Here is a 25,162-nt window from a genome sequence, read left to right as displayed (position 1 = left end):
CCTGGGCTTGGTTGTTGTGCCTTCTGGCTTGAGGAGGCGAACCCGGCTTCGGGTAACGGCCGGACTCGGCCGTGCTTCTCAGGAGGGGAGAGAGCGAGCCGGGCTGGTGCTGCTCTCTGGGAGATGTAGACAGAGGTAGTCCTGGCCGGCAGGAGCCGAGGATACCTCTGCAGAGGTGACCGGGGCCCAGCACGGGGTCTCCTCACCTGTAGGGCGATGGTGCGGGGACCTTGGGCCTCTTGTGACAGTGGGGACACATAGGCAGCTCCTCTTACAGAGTAAGAGCTCCACGGTCACTAGCGAAGCCCTTAACGATACTGTTCACCATGCCTCGCAATATTGTTTTTTAGATATCGTAGAATACTCATGCAGTAGAATATTTTATTCGGGCATTGGAGTAATTTATTCTTCCTCTCCTCTACAGACGCACAGATACCGGAGCCCCGGTGCCTTCCTTAAATGGGTGTAGGATGTTACATTGTGCAAAAGGCTCTCGGCACGAGATCACCCCGCACCAGGTGCCTCCCCAGGGGTTACCGACTTAACCCCTCTGCCCCATAATTTCCTCTTCTGGGACACCGGGTCGATGGTTTGTAAATGACGCGGTAAAGGCGAGGCCCTCCAGTAAACGCTGGCCAGCCTCCCAAGCCCGCCTCCGTCGCACGGGTTCTTGGCTTTACTTCAGATGTTTGCACGTAGGGCCGGTTGGCCTGGTTGATAGAAGATACCCGCTCGAGCCTCAGAACGTGCCAAGGAGTGAAAAGCGAAGAAGACAGCTGGGCCACGTACGGGACAGATAAACAGACTGGGAATGGGCCCATATGCAATGTAGTGCGTCTCTGTTTTCCCCTTCTGCTTCCTTCCCGGCAGGATTTCCAGGCACGCGGCACTCTGGGTACACGTAGCATCTTCCTGTGTTCTCTCCCGCGGCAGGTACAGTCGAAAACCTTGTACCCGGAGATTCCATGACCAGACCCCCTCACAGAGCTTGCGTATCTTAATTCCAAAAGAACATAAGGACTTTTTATTTTATTTTTTTTAATGTGTATTTCTGAGAGCAAGAGAGAGAGAGTGCGAGCAGGGGAGGGGCAGAGAGAGAGGGAGACACAGAATCCGAAGCAGGATCCAGGCTCCGAGCCGTCAGCACAGAGCCCGACGCGGGGCTCGAACCCATGGACCTCGAGATCATGATCTGAGCTGAAGTCGGACGCTCAACCAACTGAGCCACCGAGGGGTCCCAAGGACTTTTAAAAGATTTTTTAAAGTATATAAAGTATACTTAAAGTGTATAAGACAAATGTATATCATATGAGAAATTGTCAGAGCGAGAAATAAATAGACTTAAAAGAACCATGCCTTAGAAAAGTGTTTCCTGGGCCGCCTGGGTGGCTTGGTCAGTTAAATATATGACTTTGGTTCAGGTCATGATCTCACGGTTCGTGAGTTCGAGCCCCCCATCGGGCTCTGTGCTGACAGCCTGGAGCCTGCTTGGGATCCTCTGTCCCCCTCTATCTCTGCCCTTCCCCTGTTGGCCTACCTCTCTCTCTCTCAAAATAAGGACACATTTAAAAAAAAAAGGAAAAGTGTTTCCCATACAGAACCTGTGAATCAATCGCATTTGTAGGAACGTGTAAGAGAGGAGCTAGAGAATACCCTTAATATTTAGGGAGAAAGTGGTGAAAGATTGTATCACTCTTCCCCCCAAAATTAACTTTCCACGCCCACTCACTTGAAAATCACTTAAGGGCGCCTGGGTGGCTCAGTTGGCTATGTGTCCAATTCTCGATTCCGGCTCAGGTCAGGATCTCACGGTTTGTGGGTTTGAGCCCTGAGTCTGGCTCCGTGCTGACAGTGCGGAGCCTGCTTGGGATTCTCTCTCTCCTCCTCTCTCTGCCCCTCTCCCACTCCCACTATCGCCCACTCTCTCTCAAATAAACATTTAAAATAAGCAAATAAAGAAATATTTAAAAGCGAATCACTTAAACTCCTATGGCGTTAGTTATTTATTTATTTTGAGAGAGAGAGAGAGAGAGCACAGGAGAGTACAAGTGAGGGAGAGGGTCAGAGGGACAGAGAGAGAACTTCAAGCCTGGACCACGCTCAGTGCGGAGCCCCACTCGGGCGGGACTCGATCCCGTGACCCTGGGATCATGACCCCAGCCCAAATCAAGAGTCTGACGCTCAACTGGCAGAGCCCCCCAGGTGCCCTCCCCCCCCCAAGACGTTATGTTTAATAAAAGTTTTATTTACCAGGATATTCTTGTTAACATCTGCAGGAAGGAAGGGAGCAAGGCTCCCTCAGCAAGGTGTCCTCAGCTTGTGCTTCTAGCCTTTTCTTGATAGTCTTTTCTTTTGTTCTCCTGCCAGAAGATGAAGAACAGGTTCCAACCACAGGTGCTGGGTCCAAGGTTCTGCCTCGTTCTAGAGTAGAGGGCCTCGCACCCCACCAGGAGGGATGCGGCCTCCCACTCCCGAGAGCAGCCGGTGGTGCACCCAGCACAGCCCACAGGGGCCAAGAGGACTTCTAAGGACCACCCGGGGAACAGGATATGCTGGGACTCCAGGAAGCAGGAGAAGACCTGGGGGGATCTGGGGGCCCCTGTAATTCCTTCCTTCCTTCACTAGTTCAATAAATATGCGCTGAGCAGCTCAGTGCCAACCTCTGTCCTGGGCCTTTGGGATGCGTTGTACACAGAACAGGCAAAGACTGCGGCCCGCGTGGACCTTATGTGCTGCGGGAGGGAGGTGTGCCCCAGAGAGAGACAGGGGACGGTGGATTGCAAAGAGAATGAGGGACTCATCTGTATGGTTTATTATAAAGTGTAAGCGCTGTGGAGGGAAAGGAAGAGGGAAGGAAAGGAGGGAGGGACAGGGGATAATAGGAGGGGGTAGGGGAGAGTGAGGAGGGAGGGAAAGGGTTAGAGGAAGTACAGGAAGGGGGAGGGAGGGGGAGAGTAAGTAGGAAGGGAGAGGGGTGAGGGGCAGGGGTGGGGAGGAGGAAGTAGGGGGAGTAGGGAGAGGGAGGGAGGGGGTAAATTGAGGAAGTTGGGAAGGGAGGTTGCCACACAAAATGGCAGGGGAGCCTCAGGGTCTGGGGGCCCCTGGGCAGGGTGGGGAGGGGGCTGGCTGGCTGGGACTGGAAAAGAGAGGGGCACCCTCTGAGCAGGGCCTGTGGGAAGTGAGGGGGTGACGTGTGGGGGTCGTCACAGGGGCAGGTCCAGAGGGAGCGGAAGAAGTCCCCACTGTGACCGCCATGTTGAATTGGAGGTGTCCCATTGGGGGCAGCGGCCGCAGGGTCTCCGTGTTGGGAGCTGAGGCAGAGACGGCTGGGCTGAGCTGGTGACCCCTGCTCACTGATGGGATACTTCAAGGCCACCTTCTTCAAGGTTCTGGGAGAGCCCCACAGGGCGGACCAAGTACCGCTTGGAGCCGGCATCTCCTGGGCTTGAGGCCCCAGGACAGAGGGAAACTGGGGCAGGGGTGGCAGACAGTCAGGAGAAAAGAGACGGGAGGCGGGATGGTCAGCCCTGGATCAAATGCTACCGAGGGCTCAGGTCAGGCGGGAGCCCCCAGACTCCATTCTGGGGCGCCGAGCCAAAAATGATTTTCATAACCTTGACTGTCCTTCCCTGGGTTGTGCAAGCCCGTCCCCAGGGTCCACACGTGGTTTCCATCAAGGGACTCCATCAGGCTCAATGTCCCATGTGGTGACAAACGGGTCCTCAAGGATAGGAACTTAGTTATTTAGCCTCCACCTTCAAGTACAAAATGCCCCGGCCCAAGGTTATCACCAAGAGCTGGAAAAATAAAAACACTGCAGCCGTCACTTGCCGGAAAGGCGAGTTCACCACCCAATGGCGACATTCGGAAATAGAAAGCAGCCAGCCTCCAGCCTTCCAGAACCAGTAGGGCAAGATTGTTTCCATTTCGTGACTGGAACGCTACTGTTCCCTGCCCTTGTAAAGTACAGATGCATTAGAGGATTTTCTTTCAAAACCAAACCCGCACTGTCCCAAGTGACCCAAGGGAGGGATGTCCAGGTGAGAGCCCCAGGTGCCCGGGTCTCTGGGAGCGGCCACTCTGGCCCCTTTCTCCGCATCAGGCAAGAGTATGGGTGGGCCTTTGCTGGAGATTGGATGGCTGAAGGGAGCAGCTGTGTACCTCGTTGGCTTGTCATTCAAATCCTGTGACTATGGTTTAAAAACGAATACTTGGGGCACCTGGGTGGCTCAGTCGGTTAAGCGTCCGACTTCGGCTCAGGTCACGATCTCGTGGTCTGTGAGTTCGAGCCCCGCGTCGGGCTCTGTGCTGACAGCTCAGAGCCTGGAGCCTATTTCAGATTCTGTGTCTCCCTCTCTCTCTGACCCTCCCCCGTTCATGCTCTGTCTCTCTCTGTCTCAAAAATAAATAAACGTTAAAAAAATAAAAAAAATTAAAAAAAATAAAAACGAATACTTGCCGTCCCGCTGTGTAAACAGGCCTCCATCCTGCTCTTTGCAGGAAGCATAACTTTCCTGTGACTTTCTTGTTGGCTCTGGACTCGGCCCCCACCCACCTGAGGGGAAAGAGCCCCAACCTTCCAGAAAAACAGCAAACGAACCCCACCCACCATAACTGACCCAACCCAGCCCTGGTCAGCCAGGCTCCAACCCCACCCTCTTCTCCCAGGGCTTCCGGAAGGTGGCTCCTTCCACAGGACCAGGCCTGCACACGCCCAGAAGGGTACATTGAAAGAGTTTCTGGTAACCTTTTTTTTTTTTTTTTTTTTTTTTAAAGTAAGCTCTATGCCCAACATGGGGCCTGAACTCATGACCCCGAGGCCAAGAGTTGTATGCTCTACCGACTGAGCCAGCGGGCTCCCCAAGTTTCTGGTAATTTTTCATAATGACATCACTGAAATCCTAGGTTTTTAAATTAAAAAAAATTTTTTAAATATGGTTTGGCCTATGTTTTCCTATCACCATCAATAACAACAACTGTAACGGGGCGCTCGGGTGGCTCCGTTGGGTATGCGTGTGACTTCGGCTCAGGTCGTGATCTCACTGCTTGTGAGTTCGAGCCCCGCGTTGGGCTCTGTGCTGACGCCTCAGAGCCTGGAGCCTGGTTCGGATTCTGTGTCTCCCTCTCTCTCTCTCTGCCCCTCCCCTGCTCATACTCTGTCTCTCTAAAATAAAAAAAAAGTTTAAAAAAAAAAAAAAAAAGTTAAAAAAATTTTTTTAAATAAACAAAATAAAATAATAGCTAAAGTGCTTAAAATGTGCCAGCCCTGTGTGAGATGATTGGCATGTGTTGTGTCTTAATTTCCCAGTGTCCAACGAAATAGGCTTTATCTCCCCCCTCGCAGACGGGGAAGGCTGAGTCAGGAGGCAAAACAGATTCAGAATTCAGTCCCAGTGTGACCAGGGTGGTGTCCCTCCCTCTTCAGATAACCTTCCCCACCCTCCCGGCCACCAGCCCCACCCGGCCCCGCCCCACCCAGGCCAGACTTAGGCCTCTTCCTCCTCCTTCCCCCATTTCCCACCCCCCTCCCGCCCAATTAGGAGAGCTAGGTGAAACTTCCAGCAGTTTGGTTCTCCACCAGCCTCTTCTGTTTCAAGAATTCTTTCTCAACCGTCACACGACTCACGTCTTCTGGTCATATTGTCCACAGCTGTCCAGATTCAACCGCAAGCTCAACGCTACCCTAGGTCACTCTCGCTTGTACACCTCCCCTCCCCGCACCCCATGCTGTCCTCCCCTCCCTCCCGCGGGAAGGACAGAATCTGGGACCGATCTCTTTTTACCTTGGGCGCGTTCTGCGCCTGTCTCCCGCCACTCGGTATTCGAGAGAGGAGCCCCTGTCGTGGGGCACACAGTGCAAACAATTTCCTGTGTATCTTTGGAATTCCCAAGTGCCTTTTAAAATCACCCCACCCGGACGTTGGTGAACCCTTGTGGTCTGACGTCTGCAGCTCAAGGAACTCTCGTAGGTGTCTTCACCTCCGCCAGCTTCCTTCTCCCTGGACTTCTGCAAAGTCAAAGACAAGATCTGGTGGGTTTCCCTCGGTCGTAAATACTGCCTTTCGTGGCTCTCCCTCCCCGGCTCTTTTGCTCTGGGGTTGTAACAATTCCCCAAGTTACGAGAGTTATGTTGACCGGCTGATCTAGCACAACGGGCTTCAGCTCTCTCCTTTCTGCCTGCTGCTGTCCCTACTCAGCTTTTCATTTCTTCTCAAACATTATGCCTCTTTCTCCGAAAAACTCTTCTTGGAGCTCCAAGTGCCCATTCTTTTCAAAACAGTAAAATCTCGGGGCGCCTGGGTGGCTCAGTCGGTTGAGTGTCTGACTTCGGCTCGGGTCACGATCTCGAAGTTCTTGAGCTCGTGCCCCGCGTCGGGCTCTGTGCTGACGGCTCAGAGCCTCGAGCCTGCTTCACATTCTGTGTCTCCCTCTCTCTCCGCCCCTCCCCTGCTCATGCTCTGTCTCTCAAAAATAAACATTAAAAGAAATTTTTAAAAAATAACAAAAAAATAATAAACACAGTAAAATCTCTTCTTTCCTTCATGTAATAGGTTCTGAGACTTCCCTGAGGGGGAAACAATGTTAGCTCAAAGTTAGCTCAGGAAGTATTGGCTCGATGGCCCTCTTTCAGCCAGACTCTCCTCGTGAGTCTGGGAGCTTCTCATTGTCTGCGCACGTAAGCAAACGCTAAGACCGATGCATCTGGGGGGCTAGCCTGGACTCTCTCTGTAACCAGTGGGGTCTCCAGGGGAGGGCGGAGAATGAACCTGGGGGTGGGGTGAGCTGACATGCTTCTCCTTGGAAATGGTGCAGAGACAGCATGGAGACAGGTGGGCAATGGCTAAGAGCGGCTGCCATTTTGAGCCCAGCGGGTGGTCCTGAGCCCTTGACTCTGCAGGCAAAGGCTGCCGGCCACCCTGTGCGCAGCACTCCGATGGGATTTCTGAGGTTTCTACTGAGTGCTCCCATAGCTGCTCCAGATCTGCCCACCCACCCTTCCAGCCTCCCTCTGCTGGTGGGACTCCAGGCATGTCTCTAAGAGGTCACAGGGAAACACCAGAGAAGCTCTTGACAGGGGCCAGACAAGCTTGGGCCTTTCGGGGCTGCCCCAGCCTCCCTCCCCCTCCTTTTTGTTATGGGATCCCAACGTGACCTGCAGCCCTGTCCTCTCCCCTCTGGGTCCTGGCTGTTCACTAAGGGACCTGCCAGACCAGGAGTTGTACCCCCATCCCCCAGCAGGCAGCCCACAGGGGCAAGCAGGTCAGATGTTAGGCTTGGCTACTTTAGGTACAGGGAGGGCCCTGCCTCTTTGTGGTCTAGGGGACCACCTGCCTTCTCCTCCGACCCTGCCCAGACCACCCATCGTGGGCCGTCATACCCTGAGCTTGTTGGTTGGGGATGGGCTTCTGTACCCCGACCTTGAGGGGGTGGTTTCCAGCCCACGTTACTTCTCCTTCCAGCGGAGATGACCCAGATCTGACTGACACTGGGAGCGGGGGGGGGGGGGGGGGTGCAGAGACTCGCCTGCCTCTTCTCCACACCTTCTTCCTTGTTTGTCTCCTCCACTGCCTCCCTTCTGCACCCCTATTCTGTGCTCCGACAAACTCATAAATCCACACAGAGGACAGTCCCGTTCTCCAAATGGCCCCTGTCCAAACAGATGCTCGAATCTGTCTTCCTCCAGACTTTCACCGGGAAAGGGACGCAAAGCGGCTTTCAGAAGCTGACCAAAACAAATACGACACAGTAAAGAAGACGTCGTCTGTGGCCACCAACCCGCTTCTGATTCCGCCACTCAGGGACTCCACCTGCCTTGGTGTTAATATCAATGAATCGTGATGATGTAAAATTCCAAGTACGCAGGAGAGCTGTGAACTCCGGAAGGATGCTAACTGTGGCAAAGAGGATTCCCGCTCCCCCCCGCACTGTCCCCCCACCCAGCATCACCTGTGGGATCCCAACCAAACCCCAGTCTCCAGAATGAGGACTGGAAGCGGTTCCCAGAACAATGGGAAGGACGGAGCCCCGTGGTTACAGAGAGGGAACGAGGCCATTCTGACCAAGCCCTGGAGCTGAGGAAGGCTGACAGTTCGGGTAGGCACCCCCCAGATCCCAGAAACACACAGCCCAGGGGCAAGTCTTAACATCCAAGACATTTTCGGGGAAGGTAAACGTTGACTGATCCCTACCTAGCAAGTATGCCCACATAGGTTGTTCTGTGCCGTTGACTCTCACGATGGTCAAATACACACCTGAGCAGAAAGAACCATCATTTCGTGAACCACAAAGAAAAAGATATGTTACCATTACCCCATGACATGAGGCTTTCTTATCACTTAGGGGTTTTGTTTTGTATCTTTGAAAGAGGTTTATTGGCCATTCCTGTGTGAACATAAAATATAGGTGAAATAGACTGGTGAGTTATTCCTTTCTTTAAATTTTTAAATGTTTATTCACTTATTTTGGGAGAGAGAGAGAAAGAGCTTGAGCAGGGGAGGGGCAGAGAGAGAGACAGAGAGAGACAGAGAGAGACCGAGAATCCCAAGCAGGCTCCACGCTCTCAGCACAGAGCCCGACGCAGGGCTTGAACTCACGAACCGTGAGATCATCACCTGAGCCGAAACCGAGAGTCAGACACTTGACCTACCGAGCCACCCAGGCGCCCCAGGATAGTTGGTATTTAAAGGGAAGCCTGACGTGAGTCTTATTTCCTCCTGTGCTAAAATGTGCCTGATTCGTCCCTTTGAGAAGGGAACCTCGTCCAGGTAGAAGAACCCAGGCTTCGGCGGCTGGCGAAGGCTTCAGATCCAGCTCATCGTTGTCTGCTGGGATCTGAGGCAGATCCTCAGCGCCCCCCACCGCGGCACGGACACAGGACGCCTGCCCCGGAGCGACAGAGGACGCAGTCAGCGCCCAGGACGCGGCGGGACCTCAGCGCCGCTGTCCTTCGCTGTCCCTCCGAAACGGGGACATCTGCCCTGCCTGCTTCTCACTGTGCAAGAGTCACATCGCTGCGAAAACTTAGCGGCAGTGAGTGGGCACTGAGCACACGGAAGGAGCCGCTGTGCACCTGTCTGGACAGCGCTGGTGAGTCCTACCCTCTCCACGCTAAATGCTAACTGCTCCCTCTCTGTGCCCCTTGTCCCCTCCTCATGGATTCTTGCAGCAGCCTCCTAATCGGTCCCTCTGTCTCTGGGCTCACCACCACCCATCTCTCCTCCACCTGAGCTGGAGTCGTGTTTCCAAAAAGAAAATGGATTTGTGGTGTGACCTTGCTAACCTGTCATCTCTGATGGAAGGGGCTATTTGTCCCAGGTGGCTCCAGCTCTGATGTGGTCAGTGGCACAAAGGACGGCTCAGCATGTCTGTTAAACGAGCCACGGGGATGCCTTCTGCAGGATCACCTGGCCCTCCTCACCTTCTGTACGCTCCCCGGGCCCGTGTTCTGGGGTCCTCTCCAACTGGACCATCCTGTGGTCTCTCAGAAAGGTCACATGATAAGGAGCACAGGCTGTGAGGTCTCCAGAATCTGAATGCCAGTCCCACCACTCAGCAGTCAAATATCAACTCCGGGGGCGCCTGGGAGGCTCAGTTGGTTGAGCTGCTGACTCTTGATTTTGGCTCAGGTCACCATCCCAGGGGCGTGGGTTGGAGCCCCGTGTTGGGCTCTGCGCTGGGCCCGGAGCCTGCTTTAGATTTTCTCTCTCCCTCTGCCCCTCTCCTCTGCTCGCACGATCCCTCAAAAAAAAAAAAAAAAAAAAAAAAAAAAGAAAGAAAGAAAAAGAAAAAAACCCACACAAAAAACATATCATCTCTGCCTCCGTATCTCATTTGTAAAATGAGAATGATCATGGTGCCTGCTAACACTTATTATTAGGAGTATATATTTCACTGAGAGGACTGGCATGTTTTCTACCAACCGATACTATTTTGAAATAAATCTCGTTTCATTCATAAATATTGCAGCATGTCTGATCTAAATAATATCTGTTAAACACACACACACACACTCTCAATGCCATTACTCTAAAAATATTACTCTAAAATACTCTAAAAATATCAATAATAGTTCCATAACATCATCCAACCAGTGTTCAAATTTCTCTAATTGTCTTACAAGTAACTTTTCCTTTTTGTTTAGTCATGAGCCAAAGAAGATCCCTGTGCTGCAAATGACTGATAAGGGTCTCGGGACTCTTTTGATCTGTAACAAGACTTGGCAAACTTTCTGCAAAGGGTTAGACGGTAAACATGTTAGCCTTCGAAGCCACATGGTCCCTGTAGCAACTACTGAAACAGACACGGCTACGTTTCAATAAAGCTTTATTCACAAAAACAGGCAGCGGGGCTGAATTGGTCCCCCGATGTCATGTGCCAACCCGCGACGTAGAGGCTTAATCAGATTCGGGTTCGATTTTCTGGCGAGAACATTTCACTGGTAGCATTGTGGACTTCCACGAGGAAGCACGGAATGCTGGGTGGTCCCTCTGCTTTGTCTGTGAAGTTCTCAGCCAGGGATGCTCAGTGCCCAGATCCGTTACCCCCTTAAGGGCTGCTCAGTGACAGTGTTCCAAGCCCATCATCTTTCTTCTTCGTGCATCAGCTGCAAACCTTCTGTGAAGAGAAGTTTCCCCTCATCAATTATTTGGTTATACTGAGGTGTAGTTTGTACAGGAAAGTCAAGACAATAGATGCGTGATTCTTTTCCCTCTCTGCCGTTTTTTTTTTTTTTTTTTTAGTTTATTTATTTATTTTTTGAGAGAGAGAGAGAGAGAGAGAGAGAGGAGAGAGATTGAGAGAGAGGCAGAGAGAGAGGGAGAAAAAGAATCCCAAGCAGGCTCCATGCTGTCAGCACAGAGCCCGACCCAGGGCTTGGTCCCATGAACCCTGAGGTCATGGCCTGAGCCAAAATCAAGAGTCAGATGCAGGGCGCCTGGGTGGCTCAGTCAGTTAAGAGTCCAACTCTCGGCTTCGGCTCAGGTCATGATCTCGTGGTCCCTGGGTTTGAGCCCTGCATCAGGCTCTGCGTGGACAGTGCATAGCCTCCTTGGGATTATCTCTCTCTCTCTCTCTCTCTCCCTTCCCCTGCTTGTGCTTTCTCTCTCAAAATAAATAAATAAACTTAAAAAAAAAATCCCCCCCCCCCCCAAAATAAAGGAGTTGGATGCTCAACCGACTGAGCCACCCAGGAGCCCCTCTCTGCCAGTTTTTGAAAGTAACGCATTGGGTTCCTTACCATGCTTCCAAAATAATCAATGTACTTTTTCAAAGAACATTGTGATCGAATAGGTTTCAAGATAATTGAAGTGTTTTGAGCCATTGCAGTTACCACTTCGGATGCTGTTTGAATCGTCCAGGCTCTGCCTTAGCTCTGGACAGAGCCTCCAGAGCCGTTGATTACAGCCTTGCTTCCTGGTAAGACAAGACGCTCCAGGGTCACGATGCTCAGTTTCGTCCCCAGACCTGGGATCAGCCTTCTCTGGGGAGCCACCTTTTGCTTTACGGGGAGAGGGTGGGGGATGTGATATTTAGAAGCCCTAATGTAGGCACTACAGATGTTCATCGTATGTAGGCATTTCCAGTAGACACAGCAAGGCTTCTTCTTTTTTTTTTTTTTTTTTTTAAGTTTTATCTACTTATTTTGAGAGAGAGAGAAAGTGTGAGCAAGGGAGGGGCAGATAGAGAGAGAGAGAGAGTCCCAAGCAGGCTCCACACGGTCAACACAGAGGCCGATGCAGGGCTCGAATTCACGAACCATGAGATCGTGACCTGAGCGGAAGTCAGATGCTTAATAACTGAGCCACCCAGGTGCCCCAAGGTTTATTTATTTACTTTTTTTTAAGTAAGAACGACCTCAGGAGTACCTACTGGAATTTCCAAATCAATTCAGGACCACAAGTCTCCAGATCTCTTCAGTCGGACACCTTATTCCCTTTCTCCCATGCTCTATTTCCTGGTTCACCTGGGGAGCTTTTAAAACCAGCCGTTCCTAGGGGCGCCTGGGTGGCTCAGTCGGTTGAGCGGCCGACTTCGGCTCAGGTCCTGATCTCGCGGTCGGTGAGTTCGAGCCCCGCGTCGGGCTCTGTGCTGACAGCTCAGAGCCTGGAGCCTGTTTCAGATTCTGTGTCTCCCTCTCTCTGACCCTCCCCCGTTCATGCTCTGTCTCTCTCTGTCTCAAAAATAAATAAACGTTAAAAAAAAAAAAAATTTAAAACCAGCCGTTCCGGAGGCCGGCCCCAAACCTACTGCCAGGTGGGATCCCACAGGTGCCTCACGGAGCAGCCAGGCTTGGTGCCCAGGAACCAGTGCTCGGGGCCGCCCGGGGGCTGGGTAAGAATAAAGCTGGAGACCTGTCTACAAGCCCGTCCATCCAGGAGTGAAGCTCTGTTAGGGTGAGGAGTGCAAGGAGGTAGAAGTAGAGATAAGGAGGCAGACAGCACCTTCCAGAAGGGTGGCTGCACGGGGAAGGAGATAAGCCAGCAGCCTTCACAAGTGGGGTCAAGATGGGTTTTACCAAAAGGGAAGTGGGGGCTGTCTGCATGTTTGTAAGTTTCTGAGAAGGAACCATGAGGCAGACAGAAAAGGAAACCACAGGATACTAAAGAGATGAGCTGATAAGATTTCCCTGGGCCGTAGGGGGTTGGCGTCTTGCTCCGTCTGGGAGGCCCTGGGAGAGACACAGGAAAGGGCCCTTTGATTCTCCGAGTATGGTCTGACCCTTTCAGAGGGCCCTTTAGCTCAACGCTATTTTCATGATGACGGTAAAGTGTTACTCGTCTTTTTCACTTTCCTTCGGTTCTGCGGGCTGGGTGGAATTTTCCAGAGGTTTCCGAATGGACGGAACGCAGAAGCGTATATGAGAATCCAGCTGCCTCCCGTTAAGCCAGATAAAGAGACTTGCAAAAATGCAAAATAATCATTCTTCTCACTTTTTGAAAAAGTTAGTTTTCGTTAAAATGGTATTTGATGGGGGCACCTTGGGTGGTTCCGTTGGTAAAAGTGTCCGACTTCGGCTCAGGTCATGATCTCAGAGTCCGTGGGTTCGAGCCCCGCGTGGGGCTCTGTGCTGACAGCTCGGAGCCTGGAGCCCGCTTCGGATTCTGTGTCTCCCTCTCTTTCTGTCCCTCCCCTGCTCACACTGTCTCTCTCTCTCTCAAAAATAAATATAAAAAAAAAATTAAAATGTTATTTTATGTTGTTGTATAATGGGTTTGTTACATTATTTTTTAAGTGCATTATTGCATATTGTTAACATTTGTTTTAATTCCTAATTTGGTAATTATTGATAGGTATGATCTACATAAACAAAAGTTCCTGGGGCGCCTGCCTGGCTCAGTCCGGGGAGCGTGCCACTCCTGATCTCCAGGTTGTGAGTTCGAGCCCCACAACTCGAGATGGTCTAGAGATTACTTAAAAATAAAAAGAAAATCTTAAAAGATTTTATTTTTAAGCAATCTCTACACCCAGTGTGGGGCTCGAACTCACAACCCCCAGGTCAAGAGTCGTATGCTCCACTGACTGAGCCAGCCAGGCGCCCCTAGGGTCCTTACTTTTTAAGGGAGTAAGAGGGTCCTCAGACCCAAAAGTGTGAGAATTGTTGGTATAGAAGGAGCTCAGAGTTAGTGCTAAGAACCAATGAACGTCAACAAACACATCGGTGACAATCTTTGTGACCAAGCAACACGTATTCCTGGAAGGAATCCTTGGTGGGCTCCTTGGGCAGGAGGGCAAGACCCTTTCTCACCCTCAGCTGTGCCAGGCATTTCTGGGTGAGGACGTTTGCTCTTTGCAAGGAGGGGTGGGCCAGTCTCACTCGTAGGCCTCGGTTTCCCCATGTGGACCCAGAAAGTGTGGCTGAAATGGTGGCTCTTACAGAGATTCTTGGGGAATGCTGGGGTGCTGCAGGGGTGTGAGGGGTCCACCTTCTCCCTGCCGCTCACCAATGCTTTGGGACACAGCTTCTTTCTTAGAGAAGGGCTTCGGGGAGTGCGTAAAGAACCCCTAATTAGCTCCGGAATGACAGGCCTGCCACATAAGGTTCCAGGGAGAACACCTGGGAGGTAAAACTATTGTTTCCCAGACCCAGGCTGCACCCTCGTTGTGAGTAGGGGTCGGGTCCAGAACTGCGAGACCATTCGTAACAGAGACGGCCATGGGGACAGTCATCAGATGCCGTCACTTCAGCCCTATTCGTTTCTGAGAAGACCGCTCCAGCGTCCATGAAAACTACATGAGGTCCCCTGTGACCAGATCTTAATGCGTCTGTTTCCCCGTAAACTTAAACTGGCGTTTTCAAAGTGAAAAGCTCATGAATGCTCACACTAGGCGGGGGCCGGAGTCCCACAAAGGACACACCTTAATTAGACTTGATTTTCAAAATTTTCCCTGGTGGTTTTTAATTATGAGAGCAAATGTCTCTGATGTTGAACTTCCAGTCAGGTAGCCCCTATGCCAACGTCCTTAATAAATTGCATGTGCTTTTTTTTTTCCCCCCCAAGGTTGTGTTCTTCCGACAACTGTCTGCACTTCTGTTTGGACCCCCTCAAGACTGGACACCAAGGAGTATAAATAATCATTCTTTAAAAATTATACTTCGTCTACAACCTTGAATTCGAAATGTGAATATATGAATATAATAGCTCTGGAATTACTATGCAGATTTATGGGGATATCAATTTAGGTTATATCACAGGCCCTACTAGGCCTTTCTTTTTTGAGGCTGGGGATTTGTTAAAGTTGGGATACAGTCTGGGGAAAATGTGATTTTTTATACGCACAACCGAAGATCTCTGACATATGGGTCTCTTGCAGAGCGAGACCTGATTCTAAAATCGAGAAGACAGGAATAAAAATCAAATCTTGGCTAGAAGTAGCTGGAAATTACAGCGAGGAGCGAAGCTTTGCTCCAACCTTCCCACTGTTTGAAGACGGGCTTGTTTGTTTTTTAAAACAGCCGGCATATTTCAGCTGGAGGAGGTAGAAAAGATTCGCCTGCTCCTTGTTTCAGTGGAAATCAATGGACCTTAGTTTGTGTAACTGTTACCCGCCCCCCCCCCCACCCCGCGTTTAGTACCTAAAATAAAATAACCCTCGTTGCTGGCACTGCTGAGCCCCTTCTTTGGTCTTGGTGTCTGCGGCTAAACAAGTATTAATTAGATAATCCGCCGGGAGCTGGCGGAGGGGGAAGCGGAGGGTTGAAAGGCAACGTGCAGCTTTGGCGGCCCTGATTTTTGCATCGTGACTGCAACTCGCTTGGTGGACTGAGGGAGTCCTGGGGGAGGTGAGGGAGCAGCTCCCGCCAGCTTCCCATCTGCATTACGGACAAGCGTGGGGCGGAGAAGCCCAAGCTCAAAGCCAGAAGCGGACACCACCTCCCGGGCGGTGACGGTGGGCGCCAGCGGGAGCCGAGGCTCGGGCAGCCAGCAGAGGCATCCAAGCCCCATCCCCTCCACCCCCAAGATTCCTAGGGAGAAGTCTCCAAAGCTCTCGCGTCCTCCCTGCCTCCCCCACCCCCGCCTCCACTCAGATTTCTTCCAAATCTGCCGGGGGGCCGAAGTGGGGACAAGGAAGCGGGAGTGAGCAGGCATGGGGGTGGGGATGGGGGTGGGTGTTCAGCGCACGGAAAATGCCCAGAGAGGCAGCCAGACTCCGCCGGGCTGAAGTGCTGCGGGGAGGAACTTGGCGAGGGGAGGCGCTGACTCCTGGTGACGCTCGCGGCTCTTTGACGATTCCCCACTCTCCTCTCTGACCCTCCACTCACCCCCCCCGCCCCTGCGGGGCCCCCTCGCGCGCGGGGTCCCGGGGCCAGTTCAGGCCCTTGCTGCCCCTTTAAGGGTTCCCGAAACTTTCCCCCTGGTATCAGATGAGCCTCGTCACATCCGTTGGCCGTAGCAGCGGGGCGCGTTCCGAGGAAATTCGGGACTCGAGTTTCCCGGGGAAGAGGCGCGGCCCGAGACGAGCGAGGGCGGGCGGGGCGCGTCCGGGGCGCTCCCGCGGACCCCGCGCTCCGCCGTGACCTTGGCCGCGGGGGAGGGGCCCGGCCCCTGCGGGGCAGCCGCCGCCCGCCAGAGGGGGCAGCGGCGACCAACTTGCTCAAGTTGGCGGCGCGGGCTGGGGCGGCTCCGGCTCCGGCGCCTCCTCCCGCTCCTGCAGTCCTCCTCCCGCGGTGCTCCTCCCAGCCGCCGCCGCCGCCGCCGCCGCCGCTGCCGCCGCCCGCCCGCCCCGTGCGCGCCCGGCCCTGCCCGCAGCCCCGCGCCGAACCTCCGAGCCGCCGCCGCCGCCGCCACCGCCGGACGGGACGGGCCGGGCCGCGCGCGCCCCCCGGGCCCCGCCGCGGGCATGGGCGCGCAGGCCCGGGCGCTGCTGCTGCCGCTGCTGGCCCACTGGCTCCTGCGCGCAGCCCCGGCGCCGGCCCCCGCACCCCTCACGCTGCCCCTCCGCGTGGCCGCGCCCACCCCCGGGCCCGGGACCCCCGCCGCGCCCCGCGCCGCGCCCGGAGCCGACGGCCTGGCGCTCGCCCTGGAGCCCGCCGGCGGCGCGGCCAACTTCTTGGCCATGGTGGACAACCTGCAGGGGGACTCCGGCCGCGGCTACTACCTGGAGATGCTGATCGGGACCCCCCCGCAGAAGGTAGGTTGGTGGGCGCTCGCCCGCTCCCCACCGCCCCTGCGGTCCCCCAGGCTGCAGCCGCGGGTTTCCCGGGGGGCCCGTGGGGGGGGGGTGGGGCGGGGGGCGCCCGGCGGTGCCCGCGCGCGGCTTAGCGTCGCCCCCGACCACACGCCGGCAGGGCAGAGCTGGGGGGCGGGGCGGGACGCCGAGGGGCCCCCGCCGGGCCGGGAGCGGGGCGCGCGCCCTGGGGACGCGGGGCGGCCGGGCGTCCTGCCCCGGGGCGCTGCCGAGGGCGTGCGCGAGTGTTTCAGAACTTGTGCGTCCTCCGCCCCGAGCCGCCGGGCGGCGAGCGCCTCTAAGGGGCAGCCCTCCTGGCGAGCGGGCAGCCGGCGCCGTGGGCCTCGGGCGCGATGCCGAGGCCGCCAAGGGGCTCGCTTCGGGTTCCTCTTCTGCTGCCCACGATCCCCCCACCCCCATGCTGTCTCACGGCCACGGGAGCCCGTGGCCGGCCCCGGCGGCGCAGCGCCCGGGGAGAAGGCTGTGTGCGTGCGCCCGGCGGAGGGGGCCGCGTGGCCGCGTCCCTCTCCCGGAGTTGGCGCGTCGGCGTGCTCTCGCCGGTCCGGCCGCCCAGCCTCTCTGCACCGAGCCCGGCGGCCGCACACGTGGCTGCCGAATGTATGAAAGCGCAGTCCGGCGCCTGCGGAGCAAACGGGGGCTGAGCCAGGCTGCCGGGGACCGAGTGGCCTCCCGAGGACAAAATAAAAATAAAACCAAGCGGCATTCTTTTTCTCTTAATCTGATTTTCATTTATTAGCACTTTTTTTTTTTTTTTTTTTTTTGTAACGAGAACCCAGTGGCCCCAGGCTCGGTAATCTGAAGAACAGGAAAATTTCAGGAGTCGAGTTGGCTCTCCTCCTCCTCCTAACACATTACCTAATCCAAGTGTGATGTGAAGTCAGGTTTTTCTTATCAATTGAGTACAGTCTCAAGATACTTTATTTTTATTTTTAACGTTGTCATTTGGGTTTTAATTCAGCTATGATTCCCCCATAAATAGAACATACTCATGACTTGGGTGTAATTCTAATTAAATTATTCAAGACTTTTCTGAAGAGGAAAGATGCGCCATGCTAATTCTTTTAAAAAAAGAAACTCTGCAGAATAACTTCTATACTTGCTTAATTAGTTAAAAAAAAAAAAAAACCAAAACCCTTCAGAAATGTGTTCAGCTCAAAACTTTGACTCTGCTTTTTGCCTTTCGTCTAAGTGGTGGCTCCCGGGGTGGATGGTGGGGAGGGAGGAGGGGGTAGGAGTCAGCTGAGGAAGCTTAACTTGACCGCAGAGGCTGGTGCTGGTCAAAGCCACCACGTGAATACTCCAGCTGGTAGTGGGAACTTTGTACTTTTCTGCCTTCCCAAGATTTCTCAAGATATTGACGATCAACCTCTTTTGTGGCCTAAGGATGATGTTTTGGGACCGGAAATGACTCTCCCCTTGGGAATGTGTGCCTTGAGGGCAAGAGCTCCTGTTAATTTTTTGAGTGGAAAGGAATTCTTTGTACTGAAGAAAAGATGAGGGCAGTTTGGGTGCTGTGATAAAAGGGGGTTTGAAGTCTGCCTCCGGGGACTAGAAAGGGGATGGGGGAAAAAAAAGTCTCAAGAAAAGCTTAAAAAAAAAAAAACAAAAAAAACTTTTCTCTGGGGCTCTCACAACAAAAACTTTCATAAATGATAGCTTTTCTTTATTAATTAATGCAGTGACCTTTCCTTTATTTTATTATTTTTTTAAGTAAGCTCTGGGTCCAACGTGAGCCTTGCACTCACAACCCCGAGATCAAGAGTCGCATGCTCTACAGGCTGAGCCAGCCAGGCGCCCCAGTGACCTTTACTTTAAAATGATGAAGTTTAAATAACAGGAATGTATTGAATGCCTCGTGTTTGTATCCTTACCTTGGCCAAGGGAGTAGTTCATTCAAGGTTATGTCTCAGTTAAAGATTAGCATGTTTCCAGGGAAGGCTGTTTTTAACAATCCAGATTTAATTTTTACATTTGACGGGGAATGAAATATTCTGTTCCTCCTTCTTGGCCTGATTTAGTAATAAGCTGTTTTATAGCAACATCCGTGTGTACGATCTTTCCAAATGCCTACTATAGGTGTTAGTGACAAATGCACTGGGATTCATTTCTTCCCTGTCTCCTCCCGAAATGTCTCTGGCCACCAGCAGGGTGTTTGCAGCAGGCCCTGGGGTGACTTCTGAACTTGGAGTGAGGTTTCCTGCTCTATTAATGGCCAAGAGTTATGCATTTATTCTCTGCTGATTCTCCTAAGCCTAAAATAAAACTTGCTTAGGTGGAGAGAAAAATGAAATTGTAAATTCAAGCATTAAATAACCAAGAATTTTTGGAGAAGTAACAGTCGCAGATCGTTCGGAGGGCTCCCCTCGTGGCAAGCAGCCTGCTGCGTGTCTCACGGGTGCTCTCCCTGGGGGTTCTCACAACCACCTCCCAGTTCTGATGCCCATTTAGGGGATGGGACAACAAACCTGAGGAAGTTGAATGGCTGGCCCAGGGGACGGGACAAGAAAGAGAGCCAGAAATCGGGCCCAGGTGGCTGGAGTCCAGAAGCCGAGTTCCGAACCATTGGGCCCCTGCCTACCTGCTCCCTTTCCTTCCCGCCTCCTTTATTTTACTTTTCCCTTTTTAAAGTTTGTTTATTTTTGAGAGAGAGCAGGGGAGGGGCAAAGAGGGAGGGAGAGAGAGAGAGAGAGAGACAGAGAGACACAGAGACAGAGAGAGAGAGAGAGAGAGACAGAGAGAATCCCAAGAGGGCTCTGTGCTGTCAGCACAGAGCCCAACTCGGGGCTCAAACTCACAAACCGTGAGATCCTGACCTGAGCCGAAAAAGCAAGAGCCAGACGCTCAACAGACAGAGGCACCCAGGCACCCCTCCCTTTCCCTTTAAAAAGAAAAATTTGGCCTCCAAGTACCCTCCCTGTCCAGCCAGAGCTCCCTGGACCTTAAACCCCAAGGTGTCAGGGACTTAATAACGTGACCAAAGAGGGACTCCAACCCCCGCGGCCCCTTCGTCCTTTCCTTTCCTTCAGGGCGACATGATGAAGAGTTGGACCCAGGTGTGCCTGGGGGAGAGCCATAGGTCAACAGGAACCAGAGCCACGCAGGTCCCTGCTCTCCCAAGGGAGAGCCAACTGTTGGACATGTGCACACGTGCTCGGTCCCCGCATGCCTTAATCAAGAACTGGGGGGGGGGGGGGTCTTTCGTTCTGCCTGACACTCTTCAAGACATCACGGGCATCTGCCCCGAAGCCCGTGGGAGAGCAGGACCACGTGGGCATGGGGATGCGGGCCAGGTGTTGGATACCATCATGTGACCTCGTTCGAACAGTAGAGAACCCGCCTCTGCTTGAACCATACGGTTTGGTCGTATTAATAATAATGGCGTGCTAAAATGATGATAATTATAGCAATTTCCATTATTTAAACAAAAAAAAGGCTTCCATGCTGACACGATAAACCCACTGGAGATGCTAGGGGGTCTGCAGCTCTGTACCTGGTAATGGCCTCAAAAGGCCTCCGGGGTTTCTGTTGAAGGATTGTTCTGTCCTCTCTCCACCAATAGGGATGAAACAGACAGAAATACGATCTTCATACTTAACCATTCGAATGTAAAGAGCTACAAAATTATTTTGGGGACTCCCATTTTAATCACGGCATGTTGGCTTATCACTTCTTAGTACACAATTGTTTGGAAGACTTTGGATTGAAAATATGTGCCAAGGATATGCAATTTAGGAGTTTGTCTTTTTTAGAACAAGCAATCCAGTGTCCCTGAATTACATTAAGCCTCACTGCAGGCAAGGCTGGAAAAAGGGATGGGCACCGAGAATAAGTGTTGTTGTTTTTTTTAATGTTTATTTTTGAGAGAGAGAGAGAGAGAGAGAGAGAGAGAGAGCATGTGTTTGTGCGTGCAGAGAATAGGGCAAAGAGAGAGAGAGAGACAGAAATCCAAGCAGGCTCTGAGCTGTCAGCATAGAGCCTGATGCGGGGTTCAAACCCACAAACCGGGAGATCATGACCTGAGCCGAAATGAAGAGTCGGACGCTTAACCCACTGAGCCGCCCCGGCGTCCCCCGAGAATACATTTGCTGGAACACAATGAGATGGTAAATATTACGGACAATGACGTGTCTGGGGTTAAAAGAACAAGAAAGTCAAGGCTAGGTTCCCACCAGCTTCTGTGAGTGAAAGGTGCCAGCTCCTGAGCTCTAGAGAAAGAATTAAGATCCAAGTCCTCCTGCGGAAGATGGAAAGGCCAGGCCGAGACATCTGCGCAAGCACCTTAGAGGGACCGTCTGAGAAGTCGCTAGCAACTGTTAATATTAATAGCCAACCTTTATTTCAGGCTCACTGGATGTTGGGCCCCACGCTAAGCATTTTGCACAGGTCACCTCCTCTAATCCTGCAAACAGCCCTGCGAAGGGCGGGTAAGTGACTTGACTTAGTAGTTTTCAGATGGAGAGAGCGAGATCCCGAGAGGCCCAGCAATCTGTCCGTGGTCCCACTGGTGAGAGGCCCAGCTGGGGTATCGATCCGTGGGGTCTGCCCAGCTCCCCGGGCCACTACCCCTCTTTTGCATCTGGACTTTCAAAAAAAATACCTGGGTTTTGCGGGGAGCCTCCAGGACGCTGTGGCATCACACACTCGTGACCGAGGACAGGCGATCGGCCGCCCTGTGCTGCCCTGCTCTTATCGGTTGGCGATCTTTTTGAGTTCTTAGTTTCCTGCAGCTGCTGTGACAAATGGCCGCAAACTAGGTGACTTTAAACAGCAGAAATACATTCGCTCACTGCTCTGGAGGGCGGCCATCCGGAATCAAGGTGTCGCCAGGATCCCGTTCCCTCTCCTGCCTCCCCCAGCAGCCAGCCTCTGCCTCCGTCTTCACAGGAAAACCCCCGCCGTGTATGTCTCTGTGTCCAAATTTGCTGCTTCTTAAATGACACCGGTCATTGCATTAGGGTTCACCCTGATCCGGTCTGACCTCATCTTAGGGTCTTCACATCTGTAAAGACAGGCGCCAGGGGTTAGGATTTCTACATAATTTTTGTGGGGGAAACCGACTGAGCCACCCAGGCGCCCCAGCGGGACACGAGTTTTAATCCAGAAGTTCATTCTGAGTTTGTCATTCTGTGTATTTTCTTTCATTCTATCCCATGTTTCAGTTGCCAATAATTTTATTTTTATGTATTTATTTATTTTTAAATGTTCATTTAGTTTTGAGAGAGAGACAGAGTGTAAGCGGGGCAGGGGCAGAGAGAGAGGGAGACACAGAATCCGAAGCAGACTCTGGGCTCTGAGCTGCCAGCACAGAGCCCGACGCGGGGCTCGAACTCTGGAACTATGAGATCATGACCTGAGCCGAAGTCTGAGGCCCAACTGACTGAGCCACCCAGGTGCCCCAGGACTCAACATATTTTTTAAACATTTCTTGTCACGTTGCACAAATTCTCGAGTTGCCAGAATCATTGCCTAACTTGAGCAAAGTCCATTTGTGTAAGCTCGGATCGCTGGTATTTTAAATACCTATGACTAAGAAATACTCATGTTGGGAACAACAAAGATGTAAAAGGCTTGAAAGCTTGTATTTCATGTTTTAAAGACTATAAGGCATCTGTCACCCGTCTTTATTGAACATATTTGATACAGAATACACACCTTTCACTTGTAGTACTCCTACCTGTCATATCTAGCCCTTTCTCAACTTCTGACTTCCTTTGTTGCAGATAGGTGGGCTTAACCTCCTTTGGGCTTCCTGATTCCTCCTGGAATGATTGCTGGCGTCTCCTAACTAAAACTTGAAAAGGGGAGGTTTAAGGTTAGCTGGCGAGATGAGTGATTTCTCCACGGTGGTAGTCCATGCTGTGTTGAACCCGAGGACAGGAGTTTCAAGGCGGTGGCTTTTTCCCTTCCCTGTGGCGCCTGGCAGCCCTTGGGTTTATTTTATATCACAGACACGGTATGAGCAGGTCAAGCCTTTGGCCCGGGTTTCCGGGTCCACCTAGGCTGAGCGTGGGGGTTGGTGGGCGCTGACTTTTGCCCCAGGCAGAGTGCAGCAGGAGTAGCTGGTGCGTCCATTGCGAAGATGTTAGAAATAAGCCCACCGACCCAATCAAAGGAGGGATGCGGAGACTCAAGCACAGTGAAGGGAGGCTTTAATCAACGTTCTTGCAAGAACAGGCGTCTGATGAACAGGCACACTCAGGGCAGTTACAGCAGACAATTTATCTCCTCGCGTGCAAGTCCCTCCCCTGGTTCCTCATTGGCTGAGCACTACAGAGGTGAGGCCCTCCCCTGGTTCCTCATTGGCTGAGCACTACGGGGGGGGGGGGGGGGGGTTGCAGCCTTACCGGGAAGTCGCCTATGCCCACGGAAAGCCAAAAGTGGTCTGGTTGGAACAAACGTACATTCCCTGAGGTGACACAGAGACTTTCAGTCCCTCCTCCCTTTGTTCTTTGGTGCATGCTCATTGCAAAGCCCCCGAAAATAAGCCCGTGAGACAGAGGGGGGAAGAAGAACCAGAAGTGAAATGTCTAAGGGTTTGGGACTCCATTGTGGGGAAGGGGGGTTGTACATATTTCCAATAGGTTATAAACCTACTATTTAACTAGACAGCACGGCGTTTATTTGGTATTTCTTTAAAAAATTTTTTAAGTTTATTTATTTAGAGAGATAAGAGAGAGACTGGGCAAGGGGCAGTGAGAGAGTGAGAGAGAGAATCCCAAGCAGGTTCTACACTGTCAGTGCTAAACCCAATGCAGGGCTTGAACTCACAAACCGTGAGATCATGACCCGAGCAGAAATCAAGAGTCAGAAGATGCTTAACCGACTGAGCCACCCAGGGGTCGGTATTTCTAACAATGAATCCTCTCCCTTCTCACAACGATGGGCACTTCTGTCTCCAACCCAAGAGCCTCCTTGTATGACCAGCGGTGAGGCCTCTACTCACACTTGGCTCCATTGCCATATGCCATGGATTCCTCTCACTCTGTTTTGCTTGCCCAGCCTGGGTTCGATGTTGACAGCGGGGCTCACCGTATGCTAGTGACCGTGGATACTACCTGGAAACAGAATGGCTGTGAGGCAGGTGGATGGCCCCGCTTAGCTTCTGTGACATCGTGTGTATTTACGTCTACCCATATTTATAGGTAGAGCGTAAGGGTGTGTGCCGGTATTCTGAGCTCCTTTCCCGAGCCGTGGAGAACTGGTGTATGATGCATGGCTGGATTGGCCACCCCTTGGGGGTCCTCTTCTGGCCCAAACGGACGATTTGATTATTTACTTATTTATTTATTTTTTGCCCATTGCTGTTCGGTAGCTTTTTTCGCCCCTGGGATCCCCAAAGAGGACAAAATGCTCCTGGCTTGCTGGTGTGACCACATTCAAGACACTCAACTAGGAGGTTTGTTTATGAGTTTGTGCACACCAGCCAGCACCGGTCACAGGTTGGACGTTTTGGGATCTTTATTATATGGCACGTCATATACCTGTACCTGGTAATACACAATCTCAGCACTGCCGTTTTAGGAAGATAGAGAGCACTGTCCGAAGAGTAAAACGGTGCTGCCCTGGGCCAGCTTCATCATTCCAGGGAGCCGTTAAGGGCGGTGGGAAACTTCTCTCCTTCCAGCACCACGATTTATACCTGGCCTCGCTAAGGCCAGGCTCGCGCTCCCCGGCCAGGAGCGCCTCCAAAGCGCACGCGTGCTGAATAAGTGGCCTTATTGGCGGTATGTGGGGGGACTGCTTCAGTTTGCCAGCCCTGCAACCCACCCCAGAAACAAACAAAAAGTCAGCCCACAAGCCAGGCCCTCAGAAAGTGGTGCCGTGGAGGAAAACGGGGGAAGGTACCGAATCAAAAAGTTTTCCCGGGAGCAGAGAGGTTAGGACAGCCAGGACCCTGGTGAGAAGACACGCTCCTCGGGGAAGGTAGGTGTGGATTCCAGAAGCCTCCGTGGGCATCCAGAGCCCTTTCCACTACATCAGGCCGCGCCCGGAAACCATAAGCTTTTTTCAGCCAGACAGGCCGCTGGGGAGCCGGCAGAGCTGTGCAGTCATTTGGGAAGCAGGTGTTTGGGTGCTGACCGTAGAGGTGCTGCTTGCCAAGTGCTGGTGTGGGAGAACCTCTCAGAGCCTCAGTTTCTTCATCTGTAAATTCGACCCGGTGACTTGAGATCCCTTCAGAGGCTCTAGCACGCAACGTTTACAATCTGTTTCAGTTCTGAGCGCTCGCGAAAGCTCTAATATTCAGCTGTGTGCAGTCACCCGGGCATCTGTTAAAAAGCAGAATCTGGCTCCGCACCCTGGGGGGAGGGGAGGGCACAGGTCACAGGTCACAGCTGGCCGGGAGGGACTAAGAGTGCCTGGTAGGGCTGGGTCGAAGTAGTTTCCCAGGACCCAGCCCCCGTGTCATGGGTGAGTCCTCTGCATTTTGCCCTGTTCCCCTGGTCCCCCTTAAGTAGGCACTCGGCCCCAGCCCGGG

At 52.7% G+C, this 25,162-nt stretch overlaps 1 protein-coding gene and 1 long non-coding RNA gene across 7 annotated transcripts in view; one reads left to right on the top strand and one right to left on the bottom strand.

Moving 5' to 3' along the window:
• Positions 1 to 377: 377 nt before the first annotated feature.
• On the bottom strand, positions 378 to 5,952 carry LOC122230000. Its single transcript, XR_006207240.1, has 3 exons — positions 5,784 to 5,952; positions 2,251 to 2,360; positions 378 to 996 (listed from the first exon to the last, which is right to left on the bottom strand). It is a non-coding gene; the product is annotated as an uncharacterized LOC122230000 (long non-coding RNA).
• Positions 5,953 to 16,338: 10,386 nt separating this feature from the next.
• Positions 16,339 to 25,162, top strand: part of BACE2 (beta-secretase 2) — an 89,668-nt gene continuing 80,844 nt past the window's right edge. For all 6 annotated transcript variants that reach the window (XM_042955023.1, XM_042955022.1, XM_042955032.1 and 3 more), the window contains exon 1: positions 16,339 to 16,629. In XM_042955023.1, coding sequence (XP_042810957.1) covers positions 16,339 to 16,629 — 291 coding nt within the window. The remainder of the gene's footprint in view (positions 16,630 to 25,162) is intronic.

This window comes from Panthera leo, chromosome C2 (genome assembly GCF_018350215.1).
Source record: "Panthera leo isolate Ple1 chromosome C2, P.leo_Ple1_pat1.1, whole genome shotgun sequence".
Classification (NCBI taxonomy): Eukaryota; Metazoa; Chordata; class Mammalia; order Carnivora; family Felidae; genus Panthera; species Panthera leo.
Note: the sequence above shows the minus strand (reverse complement) of the source record. Positions and strands in the feature narration are given on the sequence as shown.